Raw genomic sequence first — 26,925 nt, forward strand, 5'->3', positions numbered from 1 at the left:
TCCTCCTTGTATCATATGATATAACCTACCTCAGTTAGCTAGGTCGTTGACTTTCCTCCTTGTATCATATAAGCTAACTCGATTAGCTAGGTCGTTGGCTTTCCTCCTTGTATCATATGATATAACCTACCTCAGTTAGCTAGGTCGTTGACTTTCCTCCTTGTATGATATAACCTAACTCAGTTAGCTAGGTCGTTGGCTTTCCTCCTTGTATCATATAAGCTAACTCAGTTAGCTAGGTCGTTGACTTTCCTCCTTGTATCATATAAGCTAGGTCGTTGACTTTCCTCCTTGTATCATATGATATAACCTACCTCAGTTAGCTAGGTCGTTGGCTTTCCTCCTTGTTATTATAGATTAGCTAAATATGAACAGAGACGATGTTTATTTAATGTTTGTATTCGATTATTTATTTGGTCCACCAAGGTTAGCAGGATAGATTAGGGCAGAATATGCTCGTACATTGTTATTTGTATAGATGACAGCAACATATATGAAAAGTAACATTACATAGTTTTCAGTACACTGGTCATTAGAGCCTTCACTGGCCAACGTAGCCTATACTGTAGATGCGGACAGTACATCACTTTACATAAACAGTTTACAAAATGAACCCGCTTTCAAGATAATATCAATCTATGTCAGTAAAATGATTGTTAATCAAAGGGAAAACTCAAAGAGTTTAAGTGGATATTTCCTCCAAAACAAGATAAACCTATAGAAACAATGAACACTGGACTTTTCAATACCGTTGTCCATATAAATCACCTCTGTTAGTACAGCAGTTAGATCAACTATCATTGACCCCTTAAATCAGACATCTGAAAAACATTAAAGAAAAGCAAAGACAAAACCAAAAACACGTTTTATAGATCCTTCATCAAATTTATATATTTATTTTTTATTTTTATTGCACCTTTGTCCAATTACAATCATTGATTCTGGAGGGAATTGTGTAAACCAACAACATTCCTATCATTGATGCAGATATTATCAAAATGATTTCATAACAGTCAAATTATCACATACTTTTTCTTCTCCATAAGACAGCAGTGACTCATTAGTAAACAGGACTGTAAACACTAATGCATGGCTTTTCTTTAGTGCAAATGTATGTTGGGCTGGACAGCAGCAGTGCGTTGGGCTGGGCAGTACAGTAGCAGGATCAGTGGTGATTACCCAGCCTGATGTAGCGATTACATCAGGCTGGGTAATCAGGACTTCATGCTGGGCAGTGGTGACATCATTCTGGGCAGCGGTGACATCATTCTGGGTAATCATGACATCATTCTGGGCAGCGGTGACATCATTCTGGGTAATCAGGACTTCATGCTGGGCAGCGGTGACATCGTTCTGGTCGGTGATGACATCAACACTTGTCTCCCAGTTTGAGAAAGCGCTGTGATTTTTGCTTCACCATCCGATGCTGCCTCTGGGCCGACTGCGCCTGCTCTATGGCCTCACACAGTTTCTACAGGAGGAGGAGGAGGAGAGGCCGTTAGGTAGTGTGGGTCGAACACAAGCACACACACACACACACACACACACACACACAAAAAGGTGTATTATTGGGACCTGGGCAGTGGCAGGGTACTTGAGGTGCAGCACTCTCATGGGTTCCAGTCCATCTCTCTTTTGGAACTTCAGCTTGTTCTGTTCCTGCCGTCAGATAAAGAGATTCAGTCCAATACAATACTTGTTCTGTTCCTGCCGTCAGATAAAGAGATTCAGTCCCATTACAATACTTGTTCTGTTCCTGTCGTCAGACAAAGAGATTCAGTCCAATACAATACTTGTTCTGTTCCTGTCGTCAGACAAAGAGATTCAGTCCAATACAATACTTGTTCTGTTCCTGTCGTCAGATAAAGAGATTCAGTCCCATTACAATACTTGTTCTGTTCCTGTCGTCAGACAAAGAGATTCAGTCCAATACAATACTTGTTGTGTTCCTGTCGTCAGATAAAGAGATTCAGTCCAATACAATCCTTAAGGAGATAAGGATGCAAGTAATTAAGTAAGTGAGTGAATTTTAAATAGTTCTGACTGGACCTAAAGATGCTATTTAATGTGTCAGGTAAAGATGTCTCAGCCAGACCTTGCAGTAGATCACCAGGTCCCCTCCTTCCACGTATGGAGGCCTTGAGAAATACTCAAACAGACACTCCCACTCTTTGCTGAAGTGTCCCACAAACTCCACCTCCTTCACACACATCACTCTCCTGTAGGAAAACAAGAGATGTCACGGGGTCTACGAGTTACAACGTGACAAAAGGGCAAAATACATGACAACCTCAATATTGGAATAATTGTACTTCGTCGACAGTAACGTTAATTCATACACAATGAATGCAGGAGTGTTTAATGAATATATAGATACTGTAGATCTACTGTATATAGTAGTATCTATCTATATACAGTACCTGTCAAAAGTTTGGAGACAACTACTCGTTCTAGTTAATTTTTTACTATTTTCAGCATTGTAGAATTTTTGTGAAGACATCAAAACTATGAAATAACACATACGGAATCATGTAGTAACCAAAAAAAGTGTTAAATCAAAATATATTTTAGATTTGAGATTCTTCAAAAGAGCCACCCTTTTCCTTGATGACAGCTTTGCACACTCTTGGCATTCTCTCAACCAGCTTCATGAGGTAGTCACCTGGAATGCGTTTCAATTAACAGGTGTGCCTTGTTAAAAGTTAATTTATGGAATTTCTTTCCTTCTTAATGTGTTTGAGCCAATCAGTTGTGTTGTGACAAGGTAGGGGTGGTATACAGAACATAGCCATATTTGGTAAAAGACCAAGTCCATATTATGGCAAGAACAGCTCAAATAAGCAAAGAGAAACGACAGTCCATCATTACTTTAAGACATTGTCAGTCAATCCAGAAAATTTCAAGAACTATGAAAGTTTCTTCAAGTACAGTCGCAAAAACCATCAAGCGCTATGGATGAAACTGGCTCTCATGAGGACCGCCACAGGAAAGGAAGAGCCAGAGTTACCTCTGCTGCAGAGGATAAGTTCATTAAAGTTACCAGCCTCAGAAATTGCAGCCCAAATAAATGCTTCACAGATTTCAAGTAAAAGACACATCTCAACATCAACTGTTCAGAGGACACTGCGTGAATCAGGCCTTCGTGGTCGATTTGCTGCAAAGAAACCAGTACTAAAGGACACCAATAAGAAGAAGAGACTTGCTTGGTCCAAGAAACAAGCAATGAACATTAGACTGGTGGAAATCTGTCCTTTGATCTGATGAGTCCAAATTAGAGATTTTTGGTTCCAACCGCCATGTCTTCGTGAGACGCAGAGTAGGTGAACGGATGACTTCCGCATGTATGGTTCCCACCGTGAAGCATGGAGGAGGAGGTGTGAGGGTGCTTTGCTGGTGACACTGTCAGTGATTTATTTAGAATTCAAGGCACACTTAATCAGCATGGCTACCACAGCATTCTGCAGAAACACACCTTCCCATCTGGTTTGCGCTTAGTGGAACTATCATTTGTTTTTCAACAGGACAATGACCCAACACACCTCCAGGCTGTGTAAGGGCTATTTGACCAAGAAGGAGAGTGATGGAGTGCTGCATCAGATGACCTGGCCTCCACAATCACCCGACCTCAACCCAATTGAGATGGTTTGGGATGAGTTGGACCCCAGAGTGAAGGAAAAGCAGCCAACAAGTGCTCAGCATATGTGGGAACTCCTGCAAGACTGTTGGAAAAGAATTCCAGGTGAAGCTGGTTGAGAGAATGCCAAGAGTGTGCAAAGCTGTCATCAAGGCAAAGGGTGGCTATTTTGAATAATCTCAAATATATTTGGATTTGTTTAACACTTTTTTGATTACTACATGACTCCATATGTGTTATTTCACAGTTTTGATGTCTTCACTATTATTCTACAATGTAGAAAATAGTAAAAATAAAGAAAAACCCTGGAATGAGTAGGTGTGTCCAAACTTTTGACTGGTACTGTAGGTATACACACAGTGCATTCGGAAAGTATTCAAACCCTTTCCCTTTTGCCACAATTTGTTACGTTACAGCCTTATTCTAAAATGTATTAAATGCATTTTTTTCCCAATCAATCTAAACATATACCCAACATATACCCAATGACAAAGTTAAAACAGGTTTTTACAAAATGTTGCTAATTTATTACAAATTAAAAACTGAAATACCTTATTTACATAACCATTTAGACCCTTTGCTATGAGACTTGAAATTGAGCTCAGGTGCATCCTGTTTCCATTGATCATCCTTAAGATGTTTCTACAACTTCATTGGAGGCCACCTGTGGTAAATTAAATTGATTGGACACGATTTGAGGTGTGTGCCTTTCCAAATCATGTCCAATCAATTGAATTTACCACAGGTGGAGTCCAATCAAGTTGTAGAAACATCTCAAGGCTGATCAATGGAAACAGGATGCACCTGAGCTCAATATCAGATCTCATAGCAAAGGGTCTGAATACTTATGTAAATAAGGTATTTATGGTTTTTATTTGTAATAAATTTGCAAAAATGTCTAAAAACTTGTTTGCAATTTGTCATTATGGGGTATTGTGTTTAGATTGATGAGAATTTGTATTTATTTAATCCATTTTAGAATAAGGCTGTAAAGTAACAAAAATGTGGAAAAAGTCAAGGGGTCTGAATACTTTCCTTGAAGCACAATTTGTTAAAGACCTTTTCAGTTAAAGTGTCTTCTCAAACCAGTATCCCCAATATACAACACAAAATGTCTACCCTGAGGCACCAGTCACGTTGAACTGAAGTCTTCCATAATGTACCTGTTGGTCACTATAATGTTGGTCTTCCTGTGTCCAGGGTATAAACAGTGTTCTCTGAAGATCTCTCCTTCCAGCTGCTTGATCTCTGACCTCTGAAGGAGCAGTGTCCATGTGTGGAAACATACAATACATTAGCTGTGTTCGAATACACATACTAACTTCCTGTATACTACATACTATTAGTTCACTTTAGTATTAAACTGAACGCTATCGTTTCAGTTGAGCATACTAGAGCGTCGCCTGTCTACCGGAAGTTGATGCTGTTGCTATGCAACCTCTTGCTAGCTTGTTAGCATAACAAATGACTAGCTAAACATTTAACGATTTCGGGTGTGTTCGTAAAAATCTGGGGTGCCGTAGTGCACTCTAGGCTTTCGCCAAATCCAGAGCGTTGACAGATTGTCCGTTTGTAAAATTGAGAGCGTTTCGCTCTCGGAGCGTTCAGAGCGCACATGAGGAGTAGGGTTGATCCGAGCGTTCAACAGCACCCAAGCTAACTGGCTAACGTTGGCTAGATACTTCCAAACAGCTCACTCTGACCATTATACTCTCCCTAGCAGAGCTGGTTAGGCTGTTTTCATATTACCCAGAGCCTTGGTGACTAACTGTGTTCCTGGCAAGAATTTAATGTATCTTTTTTTTTTGCTGACGTTTATTGACACCGGCCATATTCTACGAGTGTTGAGCGTTTTGTAAATTCATCAGTTATTCTGCGCGAGAGTGTTCTGAAATCAGAGTAGATAGCCAGAGTTAACAATGTCGATTGAAACGCACAACGACTACACCACTTAGCTAAGAATGATGTGAATAATCAAGTCAATAAACGTTGGGTAGTTAGCAGATGTATTAGTAGCCAATAATGTAATGCCGTTCGTAAGGATAGCGTAGCTAACATACCAGTACATACTGCTGTAATGCTATGCCGTTCGTAAGGATAGCGTAGCTAACATACCGGTACATACTGCAGTAATGCTATGCCGCTCGTAAGGATAGCGTAGCTAACATACCGGTACATACTGTTGTAATGCTATGCGGTTCGTAAGGATAGCGTAGCTAACATACCGGTACATACTGCTGTAATGCTATGCGGTTCGTAAGGATAGCGTAGCTAACATACCGGTACATACTGCAGTAATGCTATGCGGTTCGTAAGGATAGCGTAGCTAACATACCGGTACATACTGCAGTAATGCTATGCGGTTCGTAAGGCGATAGCGTAGCTAACATACCGGTACATACTGCAGTAATGCTATGCGGTTCGTAAGGATAGCGTAGCTAACATACCGGTACATACTGCAGTAATGCTATGCGGTTCGTAAGGATAGCGTAGCTAACATACCGGTACATACTGCAGTAATGCTATGCGGTTCGTAAGGATAGCGTAGCTAACATACCGGTACATACTGCAGTAATGCTATGCGGTTCATAAGGATAGCGTAGCTAACATACCGGTACATACTGCAGTAATGCTAATGCGGTTCATAAGGATAGCGTAGCTAACATACCGGTACATACTGCTGTAATGCTAATGCGGTTCGTAAGGATAGCGTAGCTAACATACCGGTACATACTGCAGTAATGCTATGCGGTTCGTAAGGATAGCGTAGCTAACATACCGGTACATACTGCTGTAATGCTATGCGGTTCATAAGGATAGCGTAGCTAACATACCGGTACATACTGCAGTAATGCTATGCGGTTCGTAAGGATAGCGTAGCTAACATACCGGTACATACTGCTGTAATGCTATGCGGTTCGTGATAGCGTAGCTAACATACCGACATACTGCTGTAATGCTATGCGGTTCGTAAGGATAGCGTAGCTAACATACCGGTACATACTGCAGTAATGCTATGCGGTTCATAAGGATAGCGTAGCTAACATACCGGTACATACTGCAGTAATGCTATGCGGTTCGTAAGGATAGCGTAGCTAACATACCGGTACATACTGCAGTAATGCTATGCGGTTCGTAAGGATAGCGTAGCTAACATACCGGTACATACTGCAGTAATGCTATGCGGTTCGTAAGGATAGCGTAGCTAACATACCGGTACATACTGCTGTAATGCTATGCGGTTCGTAAGGATAGCGTAGCTAACAAATTGTCAGCCAACATGTAACGTAACTTATTTGAAAAGTCATTACTTTATTAAATTGCTCAACATTTTCTTAACATTTGTCATAATTAGTTAAAGCAGCTCTCTTCGGGCGTATATTTTCTGCCATTTTCTTCAAATCTGAAAACGTTGTGAAGCCACGCCCATTTTCTGAAGAATTGCATTATGAGTCCTAAAAGCACGAAAAGTGTGTCCACTGCATGTATACCTCGTATTTTGGCGAATTTAGTACGACATCCGTTATATTTTGGCATACTAACTATATCCATACTACGACCAATGAGCATACTCTATATTCACTTCAGCTCACAAATAATACAGTTAGTGGGGTGATTATGACTTTTCGAACACAGCTCACGTCTTCATTTGTAATCTAATAATAACACGATTATGTTGTAGCTAAACTTCTCTTTCTAATTTCTAACTTTACCGTAAACGAGCAAATCACTGCAATGGATTTTCCACATGTAATTAAGTTGAGTGTATACAGGTTTATTAGATTTCAGGTTGAAAGTGACAACACACGGAATAGAACATAGTGAATGTATTGACCAATAGAAATAAACCATTACCCGTCACATTAACATACATTCATATAGTTTAAGGCAGTCAGACTAACTAGAGAGATATGGATTGTGGCTGTGTGGTTTATATATGTTGGAAAATAATTACAAAGTATCTATCAAATATAACATTAATTTGGTCATGCTTCTTTGAACAATAACACAGTTTCTAAATCATTTAGCATACGGTTATAGTAACTCTTACACAAAGTCATTTAAGAGTATAGCATCAATATAGCATTATGAGTGCATACTGTATATACAGATACGAAAGCAGTGATTTCCAAGGTGATGCTATGAACCTTTTATAAAAATATTGCTAACTTCTGCAGGAGTATCGTTACTAGTCAAAAAACAAACAACTACATTTCTTTAGTAAAATATTATTTTCAATCATTTTTGTATTTTTTTTTTATAGGGTACTTTATAAGGGCTGGACTAATCATCTGCATATTTTATAGCAGGCTAAATCGTTTAATTTCCTAATTCTGTAAATATGAAGAAAAAATTGAAAAAGATTTCATTTGGCAAAAGTAATATAAAAACCTGACTTAAAAACAAGACTGAGGTATTGTACGGACAGAGATTTCTTTTCCCTTTGGCATGCAAAACAATTCAGTTTTCAGCAAAGAAAACTGAAATAATTAAGAGTCATGAAATCAGCATAGTATACACATTTACAAACCAGATATAGGAAGGAGATTCAACCTTGACATAGATACAGAGCTTCACCTATGTGTGTGTTAACAAATCAACGATCAGACATTTTAACTTAACATCAACGTTGATAGAACTAAGATAAGTGTCCATTGATTACTAGCAATTGAATTACATCATGTAGAGAAGAACACAAGCCCATAATCAACCTCAAACCCCCCTTCTATTCCTCATCATGCTGCATGAAGGAGAAAGAAAGAGAGAGAGAGCGAGAAAAACACACAAAAGGACAGAGAGGAAATTAGAAGTGAAAATAATAATTAAAGACTGACACTTCAAGGCCAGCGGTGTCAAAGAGAAAGACATTAACATTTCATTTCTGTAAAGACAAAAGATTGAACTCATTGGTTTCAAGATTACACTTTCAGATTGACTCCGTCGTCGTTACGGACATGTCATTTAAGAGTGTATAAGGAAACATTTTAAAAATATATAATTTAGAATAGAAAAGTGCAGAAATTGAAATAATAAAAAGCAATAGTTGTTATATGGTTCCCTTTTTCTCCAACCTGGATAATTCTACGTCCAGCCATGGGTGTTTTAGTGTTGTCCTAAGGTGGGTTGCTAACCTGGAATAGGTCGTAACCCTTGGCGTCTTCCTGGTCGTAAGGTCTGATGATTCCGTCCTCTCGGATCAGTCTGACCGGCCTCAGCTTGGTCACTTCCTCTGTCGACTCTGCCACCCTGCCAATCACAATGCACCGTCAGATCTCACAGCCGATCAAAATTCACCGTCATATCTCACAGAGCCAATCACAACCCCAACATCCAAAAATTGGGTTTTCATGAATCAAACAAGAACTAGTTTGCTTTCGGACCAAAACTCATAACAAAACTGCTATGCAATGTCCTCCCAATGAAACAGTAGCAGTAGGATAACATTACAGCAAAACCATCAGCACTAGCTGAATCCTGCTTCTGAAAGAAATCACTAACTTAAAAACCGTTCAGCCCAAAGAGGGAGGCAAACGGTGCATGAGTATGTGTGCGTGCACGTGTGTGTGTGTGTGTGTGTGTGTGTTCCAGTATCTCACCTTTCGTTACCTCTAGTGTGAAAGCATGGAACAATAATTGCATCAGGTTATCAGGAATTGATAAGTGATTAATATGCTTTGTGAAGGATAATGAATGATGATGTGGTGAATGAACAGAAATACTATGTGATGGGGGGGTGGGGGGCCTGTGTTTTGGCATCTCAGAACCACTGGGGATTTAGGAATGTTTTGGCTCAACATTAGATACCTGAGAGGTGAGAGGAAGGGAGGAAGGGAGGTTATGAGAAAGCTAGGGGGGGGGGGTTTAAAGTGACAGTAGAGACTGAATGGTCTACTTGGCTGTGTTCTCCAGTCAGAGTGCTGTTGGTAGAGCCATTTCAGCCCCATAATCAACAATGTAAACTAACCAGCCATTTCAGCCCCATAATCAACAATGTAAACTAACCAGCCATTTCAGCCCCATAATCAACAATGTAAACTAACCAGCCATTTCAGCCCCATAATCAACAATGTAAACTAACCAGCCATTTCAGCCCCATAATCAACAATGTAAACTAACCAGCCATTTCAGCCCCATAATCAACAATGTAAACTAACCAGCTACATGCCAGCACATTCCCCCATGATGCCATTCCACTCTACAATGCATTACATCAGCCTATCACAGACCTGGAGCCCCCCGGGGTCAATACAGCTTGTGTTCCTGACACATTGTGTAGATATTATATTGTCTATATGTTTGTTTATTTTTTATTTTTGCAACAAAAAAAACGTTGCCAAACTGCCAATCTCTGCATGGCAGTGGTCGTGCGCTCGTGCAGTCGGGCCAATCCCAGAGGAGAGAACAGGTGGAGGAGAGTGTGACTTGTATCAGCGACGTGACAGAGGAAGAGTCTATGTGTCTGCTGGTCTGACCGCAGTTGGAATCCAACGTGATGTTAAGTTACTGAGATACAGAACGACCTGCTGAGAACAGCAGCTCTAATCTTTAAAGAGCTTCACAGTAACATTATAAGTCTTGCTTCTCTCCCAGTCTGTTCAGTCCTCATGGGGTTTAGTCTGTTGGACCTCACGATGCTGCAGTATGGAGCAGGGACAGGAGTCAGGTCAGAAGCAGCGTTAACAATGATGGAGGGGGGAGGGGTTAAATGTTCAGCGTTAACCAATCATTTCCTTTGGTTTGATCTGGAACAGCATGTTATAACAGCATAATAACTACTTCAACACCATGCAGTCACTTACCTCTCTGACAGACAATCTGATCTATGGGAAAGACAACTACCCCTCCATGCCAGCCAAACCCCTCCCCTATAGTCCCAAACCCCTCCCCTATAGTCCCAAACCCCTCCCCTATGGTCCCAAACCCCTCCCCTATGGTCCCAAACCCCTCCTCTATAGTGCCAAACCCCTCCTCTATAGTGCCAAACCCCTCCTCTATAGTCCCAAACCCCTCCTCTATAGTCCCAAACCCCTCCCCTCTAGTCCCAAACCCCTCCTCTAGCCCCAAACCCCTCCCCTATAGTCCCAAACCCCTCCCCTATAGTCCCAAACCCCTCCCCTATAGTCCCAAACCCCTCCTCTACAGTCCCAAAACCCCTCCCCTACAGTCCAAAACCCCTCCCCTATAGTCCAAACCCCTCCCCTATAGTCCAAACCCCTCCCCTATAGTCCCAAACCCCTCCTCTATAGTCCCAAACCCCTCCTCTATAGTCCCAAACCCCTCCTCTACAGTCCCAAACCCCTCCCCTATAGTCCCAAACCCCTCCCCTATAGTCCCAAACCCCTCCCCTACAGTCCCAAAACCCCTCCCCTACAGTCCCAAACCCCTCCCCTACAGTCCCAAACCCCTCCCCTACAGTCCCAAACCCCTCCCCTACAGTCCCAAACCCCTCCCCTATAGTCCCAAACCCCTCCCCTACAGTCCCAAACCCCTCCTATACAGTCCCAAACCCCTCCCATACAGTCCCAAACCCCTCCCATACAGTCCCAAAACCCCTCCCCTACAGTCCCAAAACCCCTCCCCTACAGTCCCAAACCCCTCCCCTATAGTCCCAAACCCCTCCCCTATAGTCCCAAACCCCTCCCCTATAGTCCCAAACCCCTCCCCTACAGTCCCGAACCCCTCCCCTACAGTCCCAAACCCCTCCCCTACAGTCCCAAACCCCTCCCCTATAGTCCCAAACCCCTCCCCTACAGTCCCAGTCATTACCAAAGCTTTCCCACATCTCACCAAATACTCACTCAACAGAAAGACAAAAACAACATCTCCAAGGCATTGACTTTATGAGAAAACAACATGAAAACAGAACAGTTAACAAAATTAGTCAGCTCACAGAATTATAATGAACAGAACATAAAGCACCCAACATGGTTATGACAGGCAGACATAGACAGACATGGTTATGACTGGCAGACAGACAGACATGGTTATGACAGGCAGACATAGACAAACACGGTTATGACTGGCAGACATAGACAAACATGGTTATGACTGGAAGACATGGTTATGACTGGCAGACATAGACAGACATGGTTATGACTGGCAGACATAGACAGACATGGTTATGACAGGCAGACATGGTTATGACAGGCAGACATAGACAGACATGGTTATGACAGGCAGACATAGACAAACATGGTTATGACTGGAAGACATGGTTATGACTGGCAGACATAGACAGACATGGTTATGACTGGCAGACATAGACAGACATGGTTATGACAGGCAGACATAGACAAACATGGTTATGACTGGAAGACATGGTTATGACTGGCAGACATAGACAGACATGGTTATGACTGGCAGACATGGTTATGACTGGCAGACATAGACAAACATGGTTATGACTGGCAGACATAGACAGACATGGTTATGACTGGCAGACAGACACACATGGTTATGACAGGCAGACATAGACAGACATGGTTATGACTGGCAGACATAGACAAACATGGTTATGACAGGCAGACAGACACACATGGTTATGACTGGCAGACATAGACAAACATGGTTATGACTGGCAGACATAGACAAACATGGGTATGACTGGCAGACATAGACAGACATGGTTATGACTGGCAGACAGACACACATGGTTATGACTGGCAGACATAGACAAACATGGTTATGACAGGCAGACATGGTTATGACTGGCAGACATAGTCAAACACGGTTATGACAGGCAGACAGACAAACATGGTTATGACAGGCAGACATAGACAAACATGGTTATGACTGGCAGACATAGACAGACATGGTTATGACAGGCAGACAGACAAACATGGTTATGACTGGCAGACATGGTTATGACAGGCAGACATAGACAAACATAGTTATGACTGGCAGACATAGACAAACATGGTTATGACTGGCAGACATAGACAAACACGGTTATGACAGGCAGACATAGTCAAACACGGTTATGACTGGCAGACATAGACAAACATGGTTATGACTGGCAGACATAGACAAACATGGTTATGACAGGCAGACATAGTCAAACACGGTTATGACTGGCAGACATAGACAAACACGGTTATGACTGGCAGACAAACAGACACGGTTATGACTGGCAGACATAGACAAACATAGTTATGACTGGCAGACATAGACAAACATGGTTATGACTGGCAGACAGAGACAAACATGGTTATGACTGGCAGACATGGTTATGACAGGCAGACATGGTTATGACTGGCAGACATAGACAAACATGGTTATGACAGGCAGACATGGTTATGACAGGCAGACATGGTTATGACAGGCAGACATGGTTATGACAGGCAGACATGGTTATGACAGGCAGACATAGACAAACATGGTTATGACAGGCAGACATGGTTATGACAGGCAGACATAGACAAACATGGTTATGACAGGCAGACATGGTTATGACAGGCAGACATAGACAAACATGGTTATGACTGGCAGACATAGACAAACATGGTTATGACAGGCAGACATAGACAAACATGGTTATGACAGGCAGACATAGAGAAACATGGTTATGACTGGCAGACATGGTTATGACAGGCAGACATAGACAAACCTAGTTATGACTGGCAGACAGAGACAAACATGGTTATGACTGGCAGACATACACAAACATGGTTATGACTGGCAGACAGAGACAAACATGTTTATGACAGGCAGACATAGACAAACACGGTTATGACTGGCAGACATGGTTATGACAGGCAGACATAGACAGACATGGTTATGACAGGCAGACATGGTTATGACAGGCAGACATAGACAGACATGGTTATGACAGGCAGACATGGTTATGACAGGCAGACATAGACAGACATGGTTATGACAGGCAGACATGGTTATGACAGGCAGACATAGACAAACATGGTTATGACAGGCAGACATAGACAAACATGGTTATGACTGGCAGACATAGACAAACATGGTTATGACTGGCAGACAGAGACAAACATGGTTATGACTGGCAGACAGAGACAAACATGGTTATGACTGGCAGACAGAGACAAACATGGTTATGACTGGCAGACATACACAAACATGGTTATGACAGGCAGACATAGACAAACATGGTTATGACTGGCAGACATAGACAAACATGGTTATGACTGGCAGACATAGACAAACATGGTTATGACTGGCAGACATAGACAGACATGGTTATGACTGGCAGACATAGACAAACATGGTTATGACTGGCAGACATAGACAAACATGGTTATGACTGGCAGACATAGACAGACATGGTTATGACAGGCAGACAGAGACAAACATGGTTATGACTGGCAGACATAGACAAACATGGTTATGACAGGCAGACATAGACAGACATGGTTATGACTGGCAGACAGAGACAAACATGGTTATGACTGGCAGACATAGACAGACATGGTTATGACTGGCAGACAGAGACAAACATGGTTATGACTGGCAGACATAGACAGACATGGTTATGACAGGCAGACATAGACATACATGGTTATGACTGGCAGACATAGACAGACATGGTTATGACAGGCAGACATAGACAAACATGGTTATGACAGGCAGACATAGACAAACATGGTTATGACTGGCAGACATAGACAAACATGGTTATGACTGGCAGACATAGACAAACACGGTTATGACTGGCAGACATGGTTATGACTGGCAGACATAGACAAACACGGTTATGACTGGCAGACATAGACAAACATGGTTATGACTGGCAGACATAGACAGACATGGTTATGACAGGCAGACATAGACAAACATGGTTAAATAATGTGACACAATACCACATTAAACAAAGCATTCCAAATAAAATCACAAAAATCACAATAACCTCTGTAGTGTCCTGTGTCTCTACTAACCTCTGTAGTGTCCTGTGTCCCTCTACTAACCTCTGTAGTGTCCTGTGTCTCTCTACTACCTCTGTAGTGTCCTGTGTCCCTCTACTAACCTCTGTAGTGTCCTGTGTCTCTACTAACCTCTGTAGTGTCCTGTGTCTCTCTACTAACCTCTGTAGTGTCCTGTGTCCCTACTACCTCTGTAGTGTCCTGTATTTGTCTCTACTAACCTCTGTAGTGTCCTGTGTCCCTCTACTAACCTCTGTAGTGTCCTGTGTCCCTCTACTAACCTCTGTAGTGTCCTGTGTCCCTCTACTAACCTCTGTAGTGTCCTGTATTTGTCTCTACTAACCTCTGTAGTGTCCTGTGTCCCTCTACTAACCTCTGTAGTGTCCTGTGTCCCTCTACTAACCTCTGTAGTGTCCTGTGTCCCTCTACTAACCTCTGTAGTGTCCTGTGTCCCTCTACTAACCTCTGTAGTGTCCTGTGTCCCTCTACTACCTCTGTAGTGTCCTGTGTCTCTACAAACCTCTGTAGTGTCCCGTGTCTCTCTACTAACCTCTGTAGTGTCCTGTATTTGTCTCTACTAACCTCTGTAGTGTCCTGTGTCTCTCTACTAACCTCTGTAGTGTCCTGTATTCGTCTCTACTAACCTCAGTAGTGTCCTGTGTCCCTCTACTAACCTCTGTAGTGTCCTGTGTCCCTCTACTACCTCTGTAGTGTCCTGTATTTGTCTCTACTAACCTCTGTAGTGTCCTGTGTCCCTCTACTAACCTCTGTAGTGTCCTGTGTCTCTCTACTAACCTCTGTAGTGTACTGTATTTGTCTCTATTAACCTCTGTAGTGTCCTGTGTCTCTCTACTAACCTCTGTAGTGTCCTGTATTCGTCTCTACTAACCTCTGTAGTGTCCTGTATTTGTCTCTACTAACCTCTGTAGTGTCCTGTGTCTCTCTACTAATCTCTGTAGTGTCCTGTGTCTCTCTACTAACCTCTGTAGTGTCCTGTGTCTCTCTACTAACCTCTGTAGTGTCCTGTGTCTCTCTACTAACCTCTGTAGTGTCCTGTATTCGTCTCTACTAACCTCTGTAGTGTCCTGTGTCCCTCTACTAACCTCTGTAGTGTCCCGTGTCTCTCTACTAACCTCTGTAGTGTCCTGTATTCGTCTCTACTAACCTCTGTAGTGTCCTGTGTCCCTCTACTAACCTCTGTAGTGTCCCGTGTCTCTACTATCCTCTGTAGTGTCCTGTATTCGTCTCTACTAACCTCTGTAGTGTCCTGTATTCATCTCTACTACCTCTGTAGTGTCCTGTGTCTCTCTACTACCTCTGTAGTGTCCTGTGTCTCTATACTAACCTCTGTAGTGTCCTGTGTCTCTCTACTAACCTCTGTAGTGTCCTGTATTCGTCTCTACTAACCTCTGTAGTGTCCTGTGTCTCTCTACTACCTCTGTAGTGTCCTGTGTCTCTCTACTAACCTCTGTAGTGTCCTGTGTCTCTCTACTAACCTCTGTAGTGTCCTGTATTTGTCTCTACTAACCTCTGTAGTGTCCTGTATTCGTCTCTACTAACCTCTGTAGTGTCCTGTGTCCCTCTACTAACCTCTGTAGTGTCCCGTGTCTCTCTACTAACCTCTGTAGTGTCCTGTATTCGTCTCTACTAACCTCTGTAGTGTCATGTATTCGTCTCTACTAACCTCTGTAGTGTCCTGTGTCTCTCGACTAACCTCTGTAGTGTCCTGTGTCTCTCTACTAACCTCTGTAGTGTCCTGTATTCGTCTCTACTAACCTCTGTAGTGTCCTGTGTCCCTCTACTAACCTCTGTAGTGTCCTGTATTTGTCTCTCTACTAACCTCTGTAGTGTCCTGTATTTGTCTCTACTAACCTCTGTAGTGTCCTGTATTCGTCTCTACAAACCTCTGTAGTGTCCTGTGTCTCTCTACTAACCTCTGTAGTGTCCTGTATTCGTCTCTACAAACCTCTGTAGTGTCCTGTGTCTCTCTATTAACCTCTGTAGTGTCCTGTATTCGTCTCTACTAACCTCTGTAGTGTCCTGTGTCTCTACTAACCTCTGTAGTGTCCTGTGTCTCTCTACTAACCTCTGTAGTGTCCTGTATTCGTCTCTACTAACCTCAGTAGTGTCCTGTGTCCCGCCACTAACCTCTGTAGTGTCCTGTGTCCCTCTACTACCTCTGTAGTGTCCTGTATTTGTCTCTACTAACCTCTGTAGTGTCCTGTGTCTCTCTACTAACCTCTGTAGTGTCCTGTATTTGTCTCTATTAACCTCTGTAGTTTCCTGTGTCTCTCTACTAACCTCTGTAGTGTCCTGTGTCTCTCTACTAACCTCTGTAGTGTCCTGTATTCGTCTCTACTAACCTCTGTAGTGTCCCGTGTCTCTCTACTAACCTCTGTAGTGTCCTGTGTCCCTCTACTAACCTCTGTAGTGTCCCGTGTCTCTCTACTAACCTCTGTAGTGTCCTGTATTTGTCTCTACTAACCTCTGTAGTGTCCTGTATTCGTCTCTACAAACCTCTGTAGTGTCCTGTGTCTCTCTACTAACCTCTGTAGTGTCCTGTATTCGTCTCTACAAACCTCTGTAGTGTCCTGTGTCTCTCTACTAACCTCTGTAGTGTCCTGTATTCGTCTCTACTAACCTCTGTAGTGTCCTGTGTCTCTACTAACCTCTGTAGTGTCCTGTGTCTCTCTACTAACCTCTGTATTGTCCTGTGTCTCTCTACTAACCTCTGTAGTGTCCTGTGTCTCTCTACTAACCTCTGTAGTGTCCTGCATTCGTCTCTACTAACCTCTGTAGTGTCCTGTGTCTCTCTACTACCTCTGTAGTGTCCTGTGTCTCTCTACTAACCTCTGTAGTGTCCTGTGTCTCTCTACTAACCTCTGTAGTGTCCTGTATTCGTCTCTACTAACCTCAGTAGTGTCCTGTGTACCGCCACTAACCTCTGTAGTGTCCTGTGTCCCTCTACTACCTCTGTAGTGTCCTGTATTTGTCTCTACTAACCTCTGTAGTGTCCTGTGTCTCTCTACTAACCTCTGTAGTGTCCTGTATTTGTCTCTATTAACCTCTGTAGTTTCCTGTGTCTCTCTACTAACCTCTGTAGTGTCCTGTGTCTCTCTACTAACCTCTGTAGTGTCCTGTGTCTCTATACTAACCTCTGTAGTGTCCTGTGTCTCTCTACTAACCTCTGTAGTGTCCTGTATTCGTCTCTACTAACCTCTGTAGTGTCCTGTATTCGTCTCTACTAACCTCTGTAGTGTCCTGTGTCTCTCTACTAACCTCTGTAGTGTCCCGTGTCTCTCTACTAACCTCTGTAGTGTCCTGTATTCGTCTCTACTAACCTCTGTAGTGTCCTGTATTCGTCTCTATTAACCTCTGTAGTGTCCTGTGTCTCTCTACTAACCTCTGTAGTGTCCTGTGTCTCTCTACTAACCTCTGTAGTGTCCTGTATTTGTCTCTACTAACCTCTGTAGTGTCCTGTGTCTCTCTACTAACCTCTGTAGTGTCCTGTGTCTCTCTACTAACCTCTGTAGTGTCCTGTGTCCCTCTACTAACCTCTTTAGTGTCCTGTGTCTCTCTACTAACCTCTGTAGTGTCCTGTATTCGTTGCTACTAACCTCTGTAGTGTCCTGTGTCTCTCTACTAACCTCTGTAGTGTCCTGTATTCGTCTCTACTAACCTCTGTAGTGTCCTGTGTCTCTCTACTACCTCTGTAGTGTCCTGTGTCTCTCTACTAACCTCTGTAGTGTCCTGTGTCCCTCTACTAACCTCTGTAGTGTCCTGTGTCCCTCTACTAACCTCTGTAGTGTCCTGTATTCGTCTCTACTAACCTCTGTAGTGTCCTGTATTCGTCTCTACTAACCGCTGTAGTGTCCTGTGTCTCTCTACTAACCTCTGTAGTGTCCTGTATTCGTCTCTACTAACCTCAGTAGTGTCCTGTGTCCCGCCACTAACCTCTGTAGTGTCCCGTGTCTCTACTAACCTCTGTAGTGTCCTGTATTCGTCTCTACTAACCTCTGTAGTGTCCTGTATTCGTCTCTACTACCTCTGTAGTGTCCTGTGTCTCTCTACTACCTCTGTAGTGTCCTGTGTCTCTATACTAACCTCTGTAGTGTCCTGTGTCTCTCTACTAACCTCTGTAGTGTCCTGTATTCGTCTCTACTAACCTCTGTAGTGTCCTGTGTCTCTCTACTACCTCTGTAGTGTCCTGTGTCTCTCTACTGACCTCTGTAGTGTCCTGTATTTGTCTCTACTAACCTCTGTAGTGTCCTGTATTCGTCTCTACTAACCTCTGTAGTGTCCTGTGTTTCTCTACTAACCTCTGTAGTGTCCTGTATTCGTCTCTACTAACCTCTGTAGTGTACTGTGTCCCTCTACTAACCTCTGTAGTGTCCAGTGTCTCTCTAATAACCTCTGTAGTGTCCTGTATTCGTCTCTACTAACCTCTGTAGTGTCCTGTATTCGTCTCTACTAACCTCTGTAGTGTCCTGTGTCTCTCTACTAACCTCTGTAGTGTCCCGTGTCTCTCTACTAACCTCTGTAGTGTCCTGTATTCGTCTCTACTAACCTCTGTAGTGTCCTGTGTCCCTCTACTAACCTCTGTAGTGTCCCGTGTCTCTCTACTAACCTCTGTAGTGTCCTGTATTTGTCTCTACTAACCTCTGTAGTGTCCTGTATTCGTCTCTACTAACCTCTGTAGTGTCCTGTGTCCCTCTACTAACCTCTGTAGTGTCCTGTATTTGTCTCTACAAACCTCTGTAGTGTCCTGTGTCTCTCTACTAACCTCTGTAGTGTCCTGTATTTGTCTCTACTAACCTCTGTAGTGTCCTGTGTCTCTCTACTAACCTCTGTAGTGTCCTGTGTCTCTCTACTAACCTCTGTAGTGTCCTGTGTCTCTCTACTAACCTCTGTAGTGTCCTGTATTCGTCTCTACTAACCTCTGTAGTGTCCTGTGTCTCTCTACTAACCTCTGCAGTGTCCTGTATTCGTCTCTACTAACCTCTATAGTGTCCTGTGTCCCTCTACTAACCTCTGTAGTGTCCTGTGTCTCTCTACTAACCTCTGTAGTGTCCTGTATTCGTCTCTACTAACCTCTGTAGTGTCCCGTGTGTCTCTACTAACCTCTGTAGTGTCCTGTATTCGTCTCTACTAACCTCTGTAGTGTCCTGTATTCGTCTCTACTAACCTCTGTAGTGTCCTGTGTCTCTCTACTACCTCTGTAGTGTCCTGTGTCTCTCTACTAACCTCTGTAGTGTCCTGTGTCTCTCTACTAACCTCTGTAGTGTCCTGTATTTGTCTCTACTAACCTCTGTAGTGTCCTGTATTCGTCTCTACTAACCTCTGTAGTGTCCTGTGTTTCTCTACTAACCTCTGTAGTGTCCTGTATTCGTCTCTACTAACCTCTGTAGTGTCCTGTGTCCCTCTACTAACCTCTGTAGTGTCCCGTGTCTCTCTACTAACCTCTGTAGTGTCCTGTATTCGTCTCTACTAACCTCTGTAGTGTCCTGTATTCGTCTCTACTAACCTCTGTAGTGTCCTGTGTCTCTCTACTACCCTCTGTAGTGTCCTGTGTCTCTCTACTAACCTCTGTAGTGTCCTGTATTCGTCTCTACTAACCTCTGTAGTGTCCTGTGTCTCTCTACTAACCTCTGTAGTGTCCTGTATTCGTCTCTACTAACCTCTGTAGTGTCCTGTGTCTCTCTACTACCTCTGTAGTGTCCTGTGTCTCTCTACTAACCTCTGTAGTGTCCTGTGTCCATCTACTACCTCTGTAGTGTCCTGTATTCATCTCTACTAACCGCTGTAGTGTCCTGTGTCTCTCTACTACCTCTGTAGTGTCCTGTGTCTCTCTACTAACCTCTGTAGTGTCCTGTGTCTCTCTACTAACCTCTGTAGTGTCCTGTGTCTCTCTACTAACCTCTGTAGTGTCCTGTATTTGTTTCTACTAACCTCTGTAGTGTCCTGTGTCTCTCTACTAACCTCTGTAGTGTCCTGTATTCGTCTCTACTAACCTCTGTAGTGTCCTGTGTCTCTCTACTACCTCTGTAGTGTCCTGTGTCTCTCTACTAACCTCTGTAGTGTCCTGTGTCCATCTACTACCTCTGTAGTGTCCTGTATTCATCTCTACTAACCTCTGTAGTGTCCTGTGTCTCTCTACTACCTCTGTAGTGTCCTGTGTCTCTCTACTAACCTCTGTAGTGTCCTGTGTCTCTGTACTAACCTCTGTAGTGTCCTGTGTCTCTCTACTAACCTCTGTAGTGTCCTGTATTTGTTTCTACTAACCTCTGTAGTGTCCTGTGTCTCTCTACTAACCTCTGTAGTGTCCTGTATTCGTCTCTACTAACCTCTGTAGTGTCCTGTGTCTCTCTACTAACCTCTGCAGTGTCCAGTGTCCCTCTACTACCTCTGTAGTGTCCAGTGTCTCTCTACTACCTCTGTAGTGTCCTGTATTTGTCTCTACTAACCTCTGTATGCCGTGGAAGGTGCTGGAGGCCATGTCTACGATGCCCCCTGTCGGCCTGGCCACCACCCCAACCAGACCCTTCCCTATGCCCTTGAAGAACCCTGCCGCTCCCTCCTTCTTGGCCCCTGAGGGGGGGGGGGGTGATAGAGAGAGAGAATAAAACAAGAGTTAGACCTCTGGTTTAGAAAAGGTTAACACACAAAGCAAACTACACTGGAAATGCAGTAATGACATGTTCAACATACACTGAGTGTACAAAACATTAAGAACACCTTCCTAATATTGAGTTACACCCCCCCTGTAACGCTTAGAGAAGATCTTATGTCAAGTGTTATTGAAGTGTTGTGGTTGCTATAGGCCACCAAGTGCTAATAGTCAGTATCTAAATATAATGTGTGAAATGCTTGATAGTGTACAGTCGTGGCCAAAGGTTTTGAGAATGACAGAAATATTAATTTTCACAGTCTGCTGCCTCAGTTTGTATGATGGCAATTTGCATATACTCCAGAATGTTATGAAGAGTGATCAGATGAATTGCAATTAATTGCAAAGTCCCAATTTGCCATGCAAATGAACTGAATCCCCCCAAAAAACATTTCCACTGCATTTCAGCCCTGCCACAAAAGGACCAGCTGACATCATGTCAGAGATTCTCTCGTTAACACAGGTGTGAGTGTTGACGAGGACAAGGCTGGAGATCACTCTGTCATGCTGATTGTGTTCGAATAACAGACTGGAAGCTTCAAAAGGAGGGTGGTGCTTGGAATCATTGTTCTTCCTCTGTCAACCATGGTTACCTGCAAGGAAACATGTGCCGTCATCATTGCTTTGCACAAAAAGGGCTTCACAGGCAAGGACATTGCTGCCAGTAAGATTGCACCTAAATCAACCATTTATCACATCATCAAGAACTTCAAGGAGAGCGGTTCAATTGTTGTGAAGAAGGCTTCAGGGCACCAAAGAAAGTCCAGCAAGCACCAGGACCGTCTCCTAAAGTTGATTCAGCTGCGGGATCGGGGCACCACCAGTACAGAGCTTGCTCAGGAATGGCAGCAGGCAGGTGTGAGTGCATCTGCACGCACAGTGAGGCGAAAACTTTTGGAGGATGGCCTGGTGTCAAGAAGGGCAGCAAAGAAGCCACTTCTCTCCAGGAAAAACCTCAGGGACAGACTGATATTCTACAAAAGGTACAGGGATTGGACTGCTGAGGACTGGGATAAAGTCATTTTCTCTGATGAATCCCCTTTCCGATTGTTTGGGGCATCCGGAAAAAAGCTTGTCCGGAGAAGACAAGGTGAGCGCTACCATCAGTCCTGTGTCATGCCAACAGTAAAGCATCCTGAGACCATTCATGTGTGGGATTGCTTCTCAGCCATTGGAGTGGGTTCACTCACAATTTTGCCTAAGAACACAGCCATGAATAAAGAATGGTACCAACACATCCTCCAAGAGCAACTTCTCCCAACCATCCAGGAACAGTTTGGTGATGAACAATGCCTTTTCCAGCATGATGGAGCACCTTCCCATAAGGCAAAAGTGATAACTAAGTGGCTCGGGGAACAAAACATCGATATTTTGGGTCCATGGCCAGGAAACTCCCCAGATCTTAATCCCATTGAGAACTTGTGACCAATCCTCAAGAGGCGGGTGGACAAACAAAAACCCACAAATTCTGACAAACTCCAAGCATTGATTATGCAAGAATGGGCTGCCATCAGTCAGGATGTGGCCCAGAAGTTAACTGACAGCATGCCAGGGCGGATTGCAGAGGTCTTGAAAAATACCTCAATAAAAGCCTTTGACACTTATGAAATGCTTGTAATTATACTTCAGTATTCCATAGTAACATCTGACAAAAATATCTAAAGACACTGAAGCAGCAAACTTTGTGGAAATTAATATTTGTGTCATTCTCAAAACGTTTGGCCACGACTGTATGTGATGTAAACAGAGAGGTCTACTTTCTTGAGGACCTGAATATTGACTGGTTTTCATCAAGCTGTCCGCTCAAGAGGAAGCTTCTCACTGTAACCAGTGCCTGGAATCTGGTTCAGGTTATTAATCAACCTACCAGGGTGTTTACAAACACTACAGGAACAAGATCATCCACATGTATTGATCACATTTTTACTAATACTGTAGAACTTTGTTCTAAAGCTGTATCCACACCCATTGGATGCAGCGATCACAACATATTGGCTATATCCAGGAAAGCCAAAGATCCAAAAGCTGTCCCTAAAATAGTGTATAAGAGATCATACAAAATATTTTGCTGTGACTCTCATGTGGATGATATTAAAATATTTGTTGGTCTGAGGAGCATACAGCTGCAAAAATGTCTAACAACCTGTTTTTGCTTTGTCTTTATGTGGTATTGTGATGTCATTATGTGGTATTGTGATGTCATTATGTGGTATTGTGATGTCATCATGTGGTATTGTGATGTCATCATGTGGTATTGTGATGTCATTATGTGGTATTGTGATGTCATCATGTGGTATTGTGATGTCATCATGTGGTATTGTGTGTTGATTGATGAGGGCGAAAAAAACAAACAATTTAATCCATTTAAGAACAAGTCTGTAACGTAACAAAATGTGGAAAAAAGTAAATGGGTTAAATTGCACTGTATGTATGCACTGTATGTAAATTGTAGTCTCTTGTCTGTAATGTATTTTTAGATTATGTGTCAGACCCCAGTAAGACCAGCTGTCGCCGTTGGCTATATGAGGTCTTAATAACTCAAATCAGATCTACAAGGTGTCGAACAGCGTTCCACAGGGATGCTGGTCCATGTTGACTCAGATGCTTCCCACAGTTGTGTCAAGTTGGCTGGATGTCCTTTGGGTGGTGGACCGTTCTTGATACACACAGGAAACTGTTGAGCGTCAAAAACCCACCAGCGTTGCAGTTCTTGACACAAACCGGTGTGCTTGGCACCTACTACCATACCCCGTTCTTGCCCATTCACCCTCTGAATGACACACATACACAATTCATGTCTCAATTGTTTCAAGGCTTGAAAATATTTATTCAACCTGTCTCCTCCCCTTCACCTACACTGATTTGAAGTGGATTTAACAAGTGACATCAATAAGGGATCAAAGCTTTCACCTGGATTCACCTGGTCAGTCTATGTCATGGAAAGAGCAGGTGTTCATAATGTTTTGTACATTCAATATATTCTCCAAATCTTTTGAAGGGTTGAGATAAACTTCAGTTTCCCACAAAATTGGAAAGGAAATATTTATTGAACATTTATGAGTGACGATGAGAGATGTTTTGTTTTTTTCCCCCAGTGAACGGAAGAAGAGATCAGCAACAGGTCAGAGCGTTGTGAATAAACAAACCTTCTACAGGTTTGGTGACGATGCCCGTTACCCCACCAACGACCCCCTACACACACACAGAGAGAGAGAGAGAGAGAGAGAGAGAGAGAGAGAGAGAGAGAGAGAGAGAGAGAGAGAGAGAGAGAGAGAGAAGAGAGAGAGATACAGAGACAGAGAGAGAGGACCGTCAGGGTTCCATTGTATCCAACATAAAAAAAAGGTCTATTCAAGAATAACAGGAAAGAACAACCTCTTGAAAACCACTCTGTTTCAGGAGGTAATTACATTTAACAGTATTGTCCTGAATGAAGAGGGTTCATTTGTTGTTGTGTTTTGAAAAGCTTGACCTTATCATGACTTGGCCTTATCATGACTTGGCCTTATCATCACTTGGCCTTATCATCACTTGGCCTTATCATGACTTGGCCTTATCATGACTTGGCCTTATCATCACTTGGCCTTATCATGACTTGGCCTTATCATGACTTGGCCTTATCATGACTTGACCTTATCATGACTTGGCCTTATCATGACTTGGCCTTATCATGACTTGGCCTTATCATGACTTGGCCTTATCATGACTTGGCCTTATCATGACTTGGCCTTATCATGACTTGACTGCTAAAGGAGGACCCAGGACAGAAGACAAGTGAAGATGACCCTACTTTAGGTCCTGAATCAATAGAGGTAGATGATGCTACTTTAGGTCCTGAATCAATAGAGGTAGATGATGCTACTTTAGGTCCTGAATCAATAGAGGTAGATGATACTACTTTAGGTCCTGAATCAATAGAGGTAGATGATGCTACTTTAGGTCCTGAATCAATAGAGGTAGATGATACTACTTTAGGTCCTGAATCAATAGAGATAGATGATGCTACTTTAGGTCCTGAATCAATAGAGGTAGATGATGCTACTTTAGGTCCTGAATCAATAGAGGTAGATGATGCTACTTTAGGTCCTGAATCAATAGAGGTAGATGATGCTACTTTAGGTCCTGAATCAATAGAGGTAGATGATGCTACTTTAGGTCCTGAATCAATAGAGGTAGATGATGCTACTTTAGGTCCTGAATCAATAGAGGTAGATGATGCTACTTTAGGTCCTGAATCAATAGAGGTAGATGATGCTACTTTAGGTCCTGAATCAATAGAGGTAGATGATGCTACTTTAGGTCCTGAATCAATAGAGGTAGATGATACTACTTTAGGTCCTGAATCAATAGAGGTAGATGATGCTACTTTAGGTCCTGAATCAATAGAGGTAGATTATTCTACTTTAGGTCCTGAATCAATAGGTAGAATTACATGAGCAGTTCCCCCATGTTCAGTCTGTAATGTTAAATCTATTGATTTAAAGCCCACTCCTGCAAAAAATGATTACACATTAAAATGCACATCATGCAGTATAATTACCTTTTGTACTATAATGTCAAGGTCGTGCTGTAGGCAACCACACGGATGCTTCCCAAAACGGCACCCTAGTTCCTATATAGCCCCATAGGCCCCGGTCAAAAGTAGTGCACTACATAGGGAATAGGGGGCCATTTGGGATGCTGCTCATGTGTAATGTGTTGTTGAATCATCCGTTTAATATTCAACACAGGGCTTAAACTCCCCTGACTCATCACCAAGGACAATATCGGAACATGTGCTTTCAACCCCACAGTTGAGGAAGTGTTTTCCCACATGGGCTACATACAAATGAACATGTGTTCCCTGCTGGGTTGTGGTCAAGTCCAACTTAATGCAGTCAGTTTAGAAAGTACGCTGAAATCCCAATTCCCCCTCGAATATTTTCTATATGAATTACTTTTAAATCGGAATTGAGTGGTTCACTAAAGGGTCTCCGGATAAAGTGTCTGTTGTTAAATGATCAGAGTACTACAGTACTACCTTAAAGACTGTCTGTTATTAAATGATCAGAGTACTACAGTACTACCTTAAAGACTGTCTGTTATTAAATGATCAGAGTACTACAGTACTACCTTAAAGACTGTCTGTTGTTAAATGATCAGAGTACTACAGTACTACCTTAAAGACGGTCTGTTATTAAATGATCAGAGTACTACAGTACTACCTTAAAGACTGTCTGTTGTTAAATGATCAGAGTACTACAGTACTACCTTAAAGACGGTCTGTTATTAAATGATCAGAGTACTACAGTACTACCTTAAAGACGGTCTGTTATTAAATGATCAGAGTACTACAGTACTACCTTAAAGACGGTCTGTTATTAAATGATCAGAGTACTACAGTACTACCTTAAAGACGGTCTGTTATTAAATGATCAGAGTACTACAGTACTACCTTAAAGAATCCCATGCCTCCCTTGGCCAGACTCTCTCCAAAGTCTTTGGGTGGTCTGTTCATCTCCTCTCGTCTTTTTTGCTGGTACTCTTTATCCATGGTGATGGCAGCCAGTCCTTTCCCCACTGACCCTGTAATACGGGACACCATGCCTGCAGCGCCACCTAGTGGGGAGGAGAGAGAAGACATTCAGATATAAGGGGAGAACGGCTCATGATAAAAGGCTGGAACGGAGCGGACGGACCGGCATCAAACACCTGGTTACCGCGGTTACCGCGTGTTAGATGTATCTGACGCCATT

At 42.9% G+C, this 26,925-nt stretch overlaps 1 protein-coding gene across 6 annotated transcripts in view; it reads right to left on the bottom strand.

Moving 5' to 3' along the window:
- Positions 1 to 383: 383 nt before the first annotated feature.
- The window catches only part of vps13c (vacuolar protein sorting 13 homolog C), a 225,915-nt gene continuing 199,373 nt past the window's right edge, over positions 384 to 26,925 (bottom strand). For 4 of the 6 annotated variants that reach the window (XM_045709067.1, XM_045709065.1, XM_045709066.1 and 1 more), the window contains 8 exons: positions 26,625 to 26,788; positions 24,337 to 24,382; positions 20,988 to 21,111; positions 8,767 to 8,881; positions 4,798 to 4,889; positions 2,096 to 2,219; positions 1,576 to 1,659; positions 384 to 1,471 (listed from right to left, as the gene is read on the bottom strand). In XM_045709067.1, coding sequence (XP_045565023.1) covers positions 1,370 to 1,471; positions 1,576 to 1,659; positions 2,096 to 2,219; positions 4,798 to 4,889; positions 8,767 to 8,881; positions 20,988 to 21,111; positions 24,337 to 24,382; positions 26,625 to 26,788 — 851 coding nt within the window. In that variant the 3' untranslated portion in view covers positions 384 to 1,369. The other 2 variants (XM_045709064.1, XM_045709068.1) reach the window with 2 other exon arrangements.

This window comes from Salmo salar, chromosome ssa26, assembly GCF_905237065.1.
Source record: "Salmo salar chromosome ssa26, Ssal_v3.1, whole genome shotgun sequence".
In the NCBI taxonomy this organism is placed as follows: Eukaryota; Metazoa; Chordata; class Actinopteri; order Salmoniformes; family Salmonidae; genus Salmo; species Salmo salar.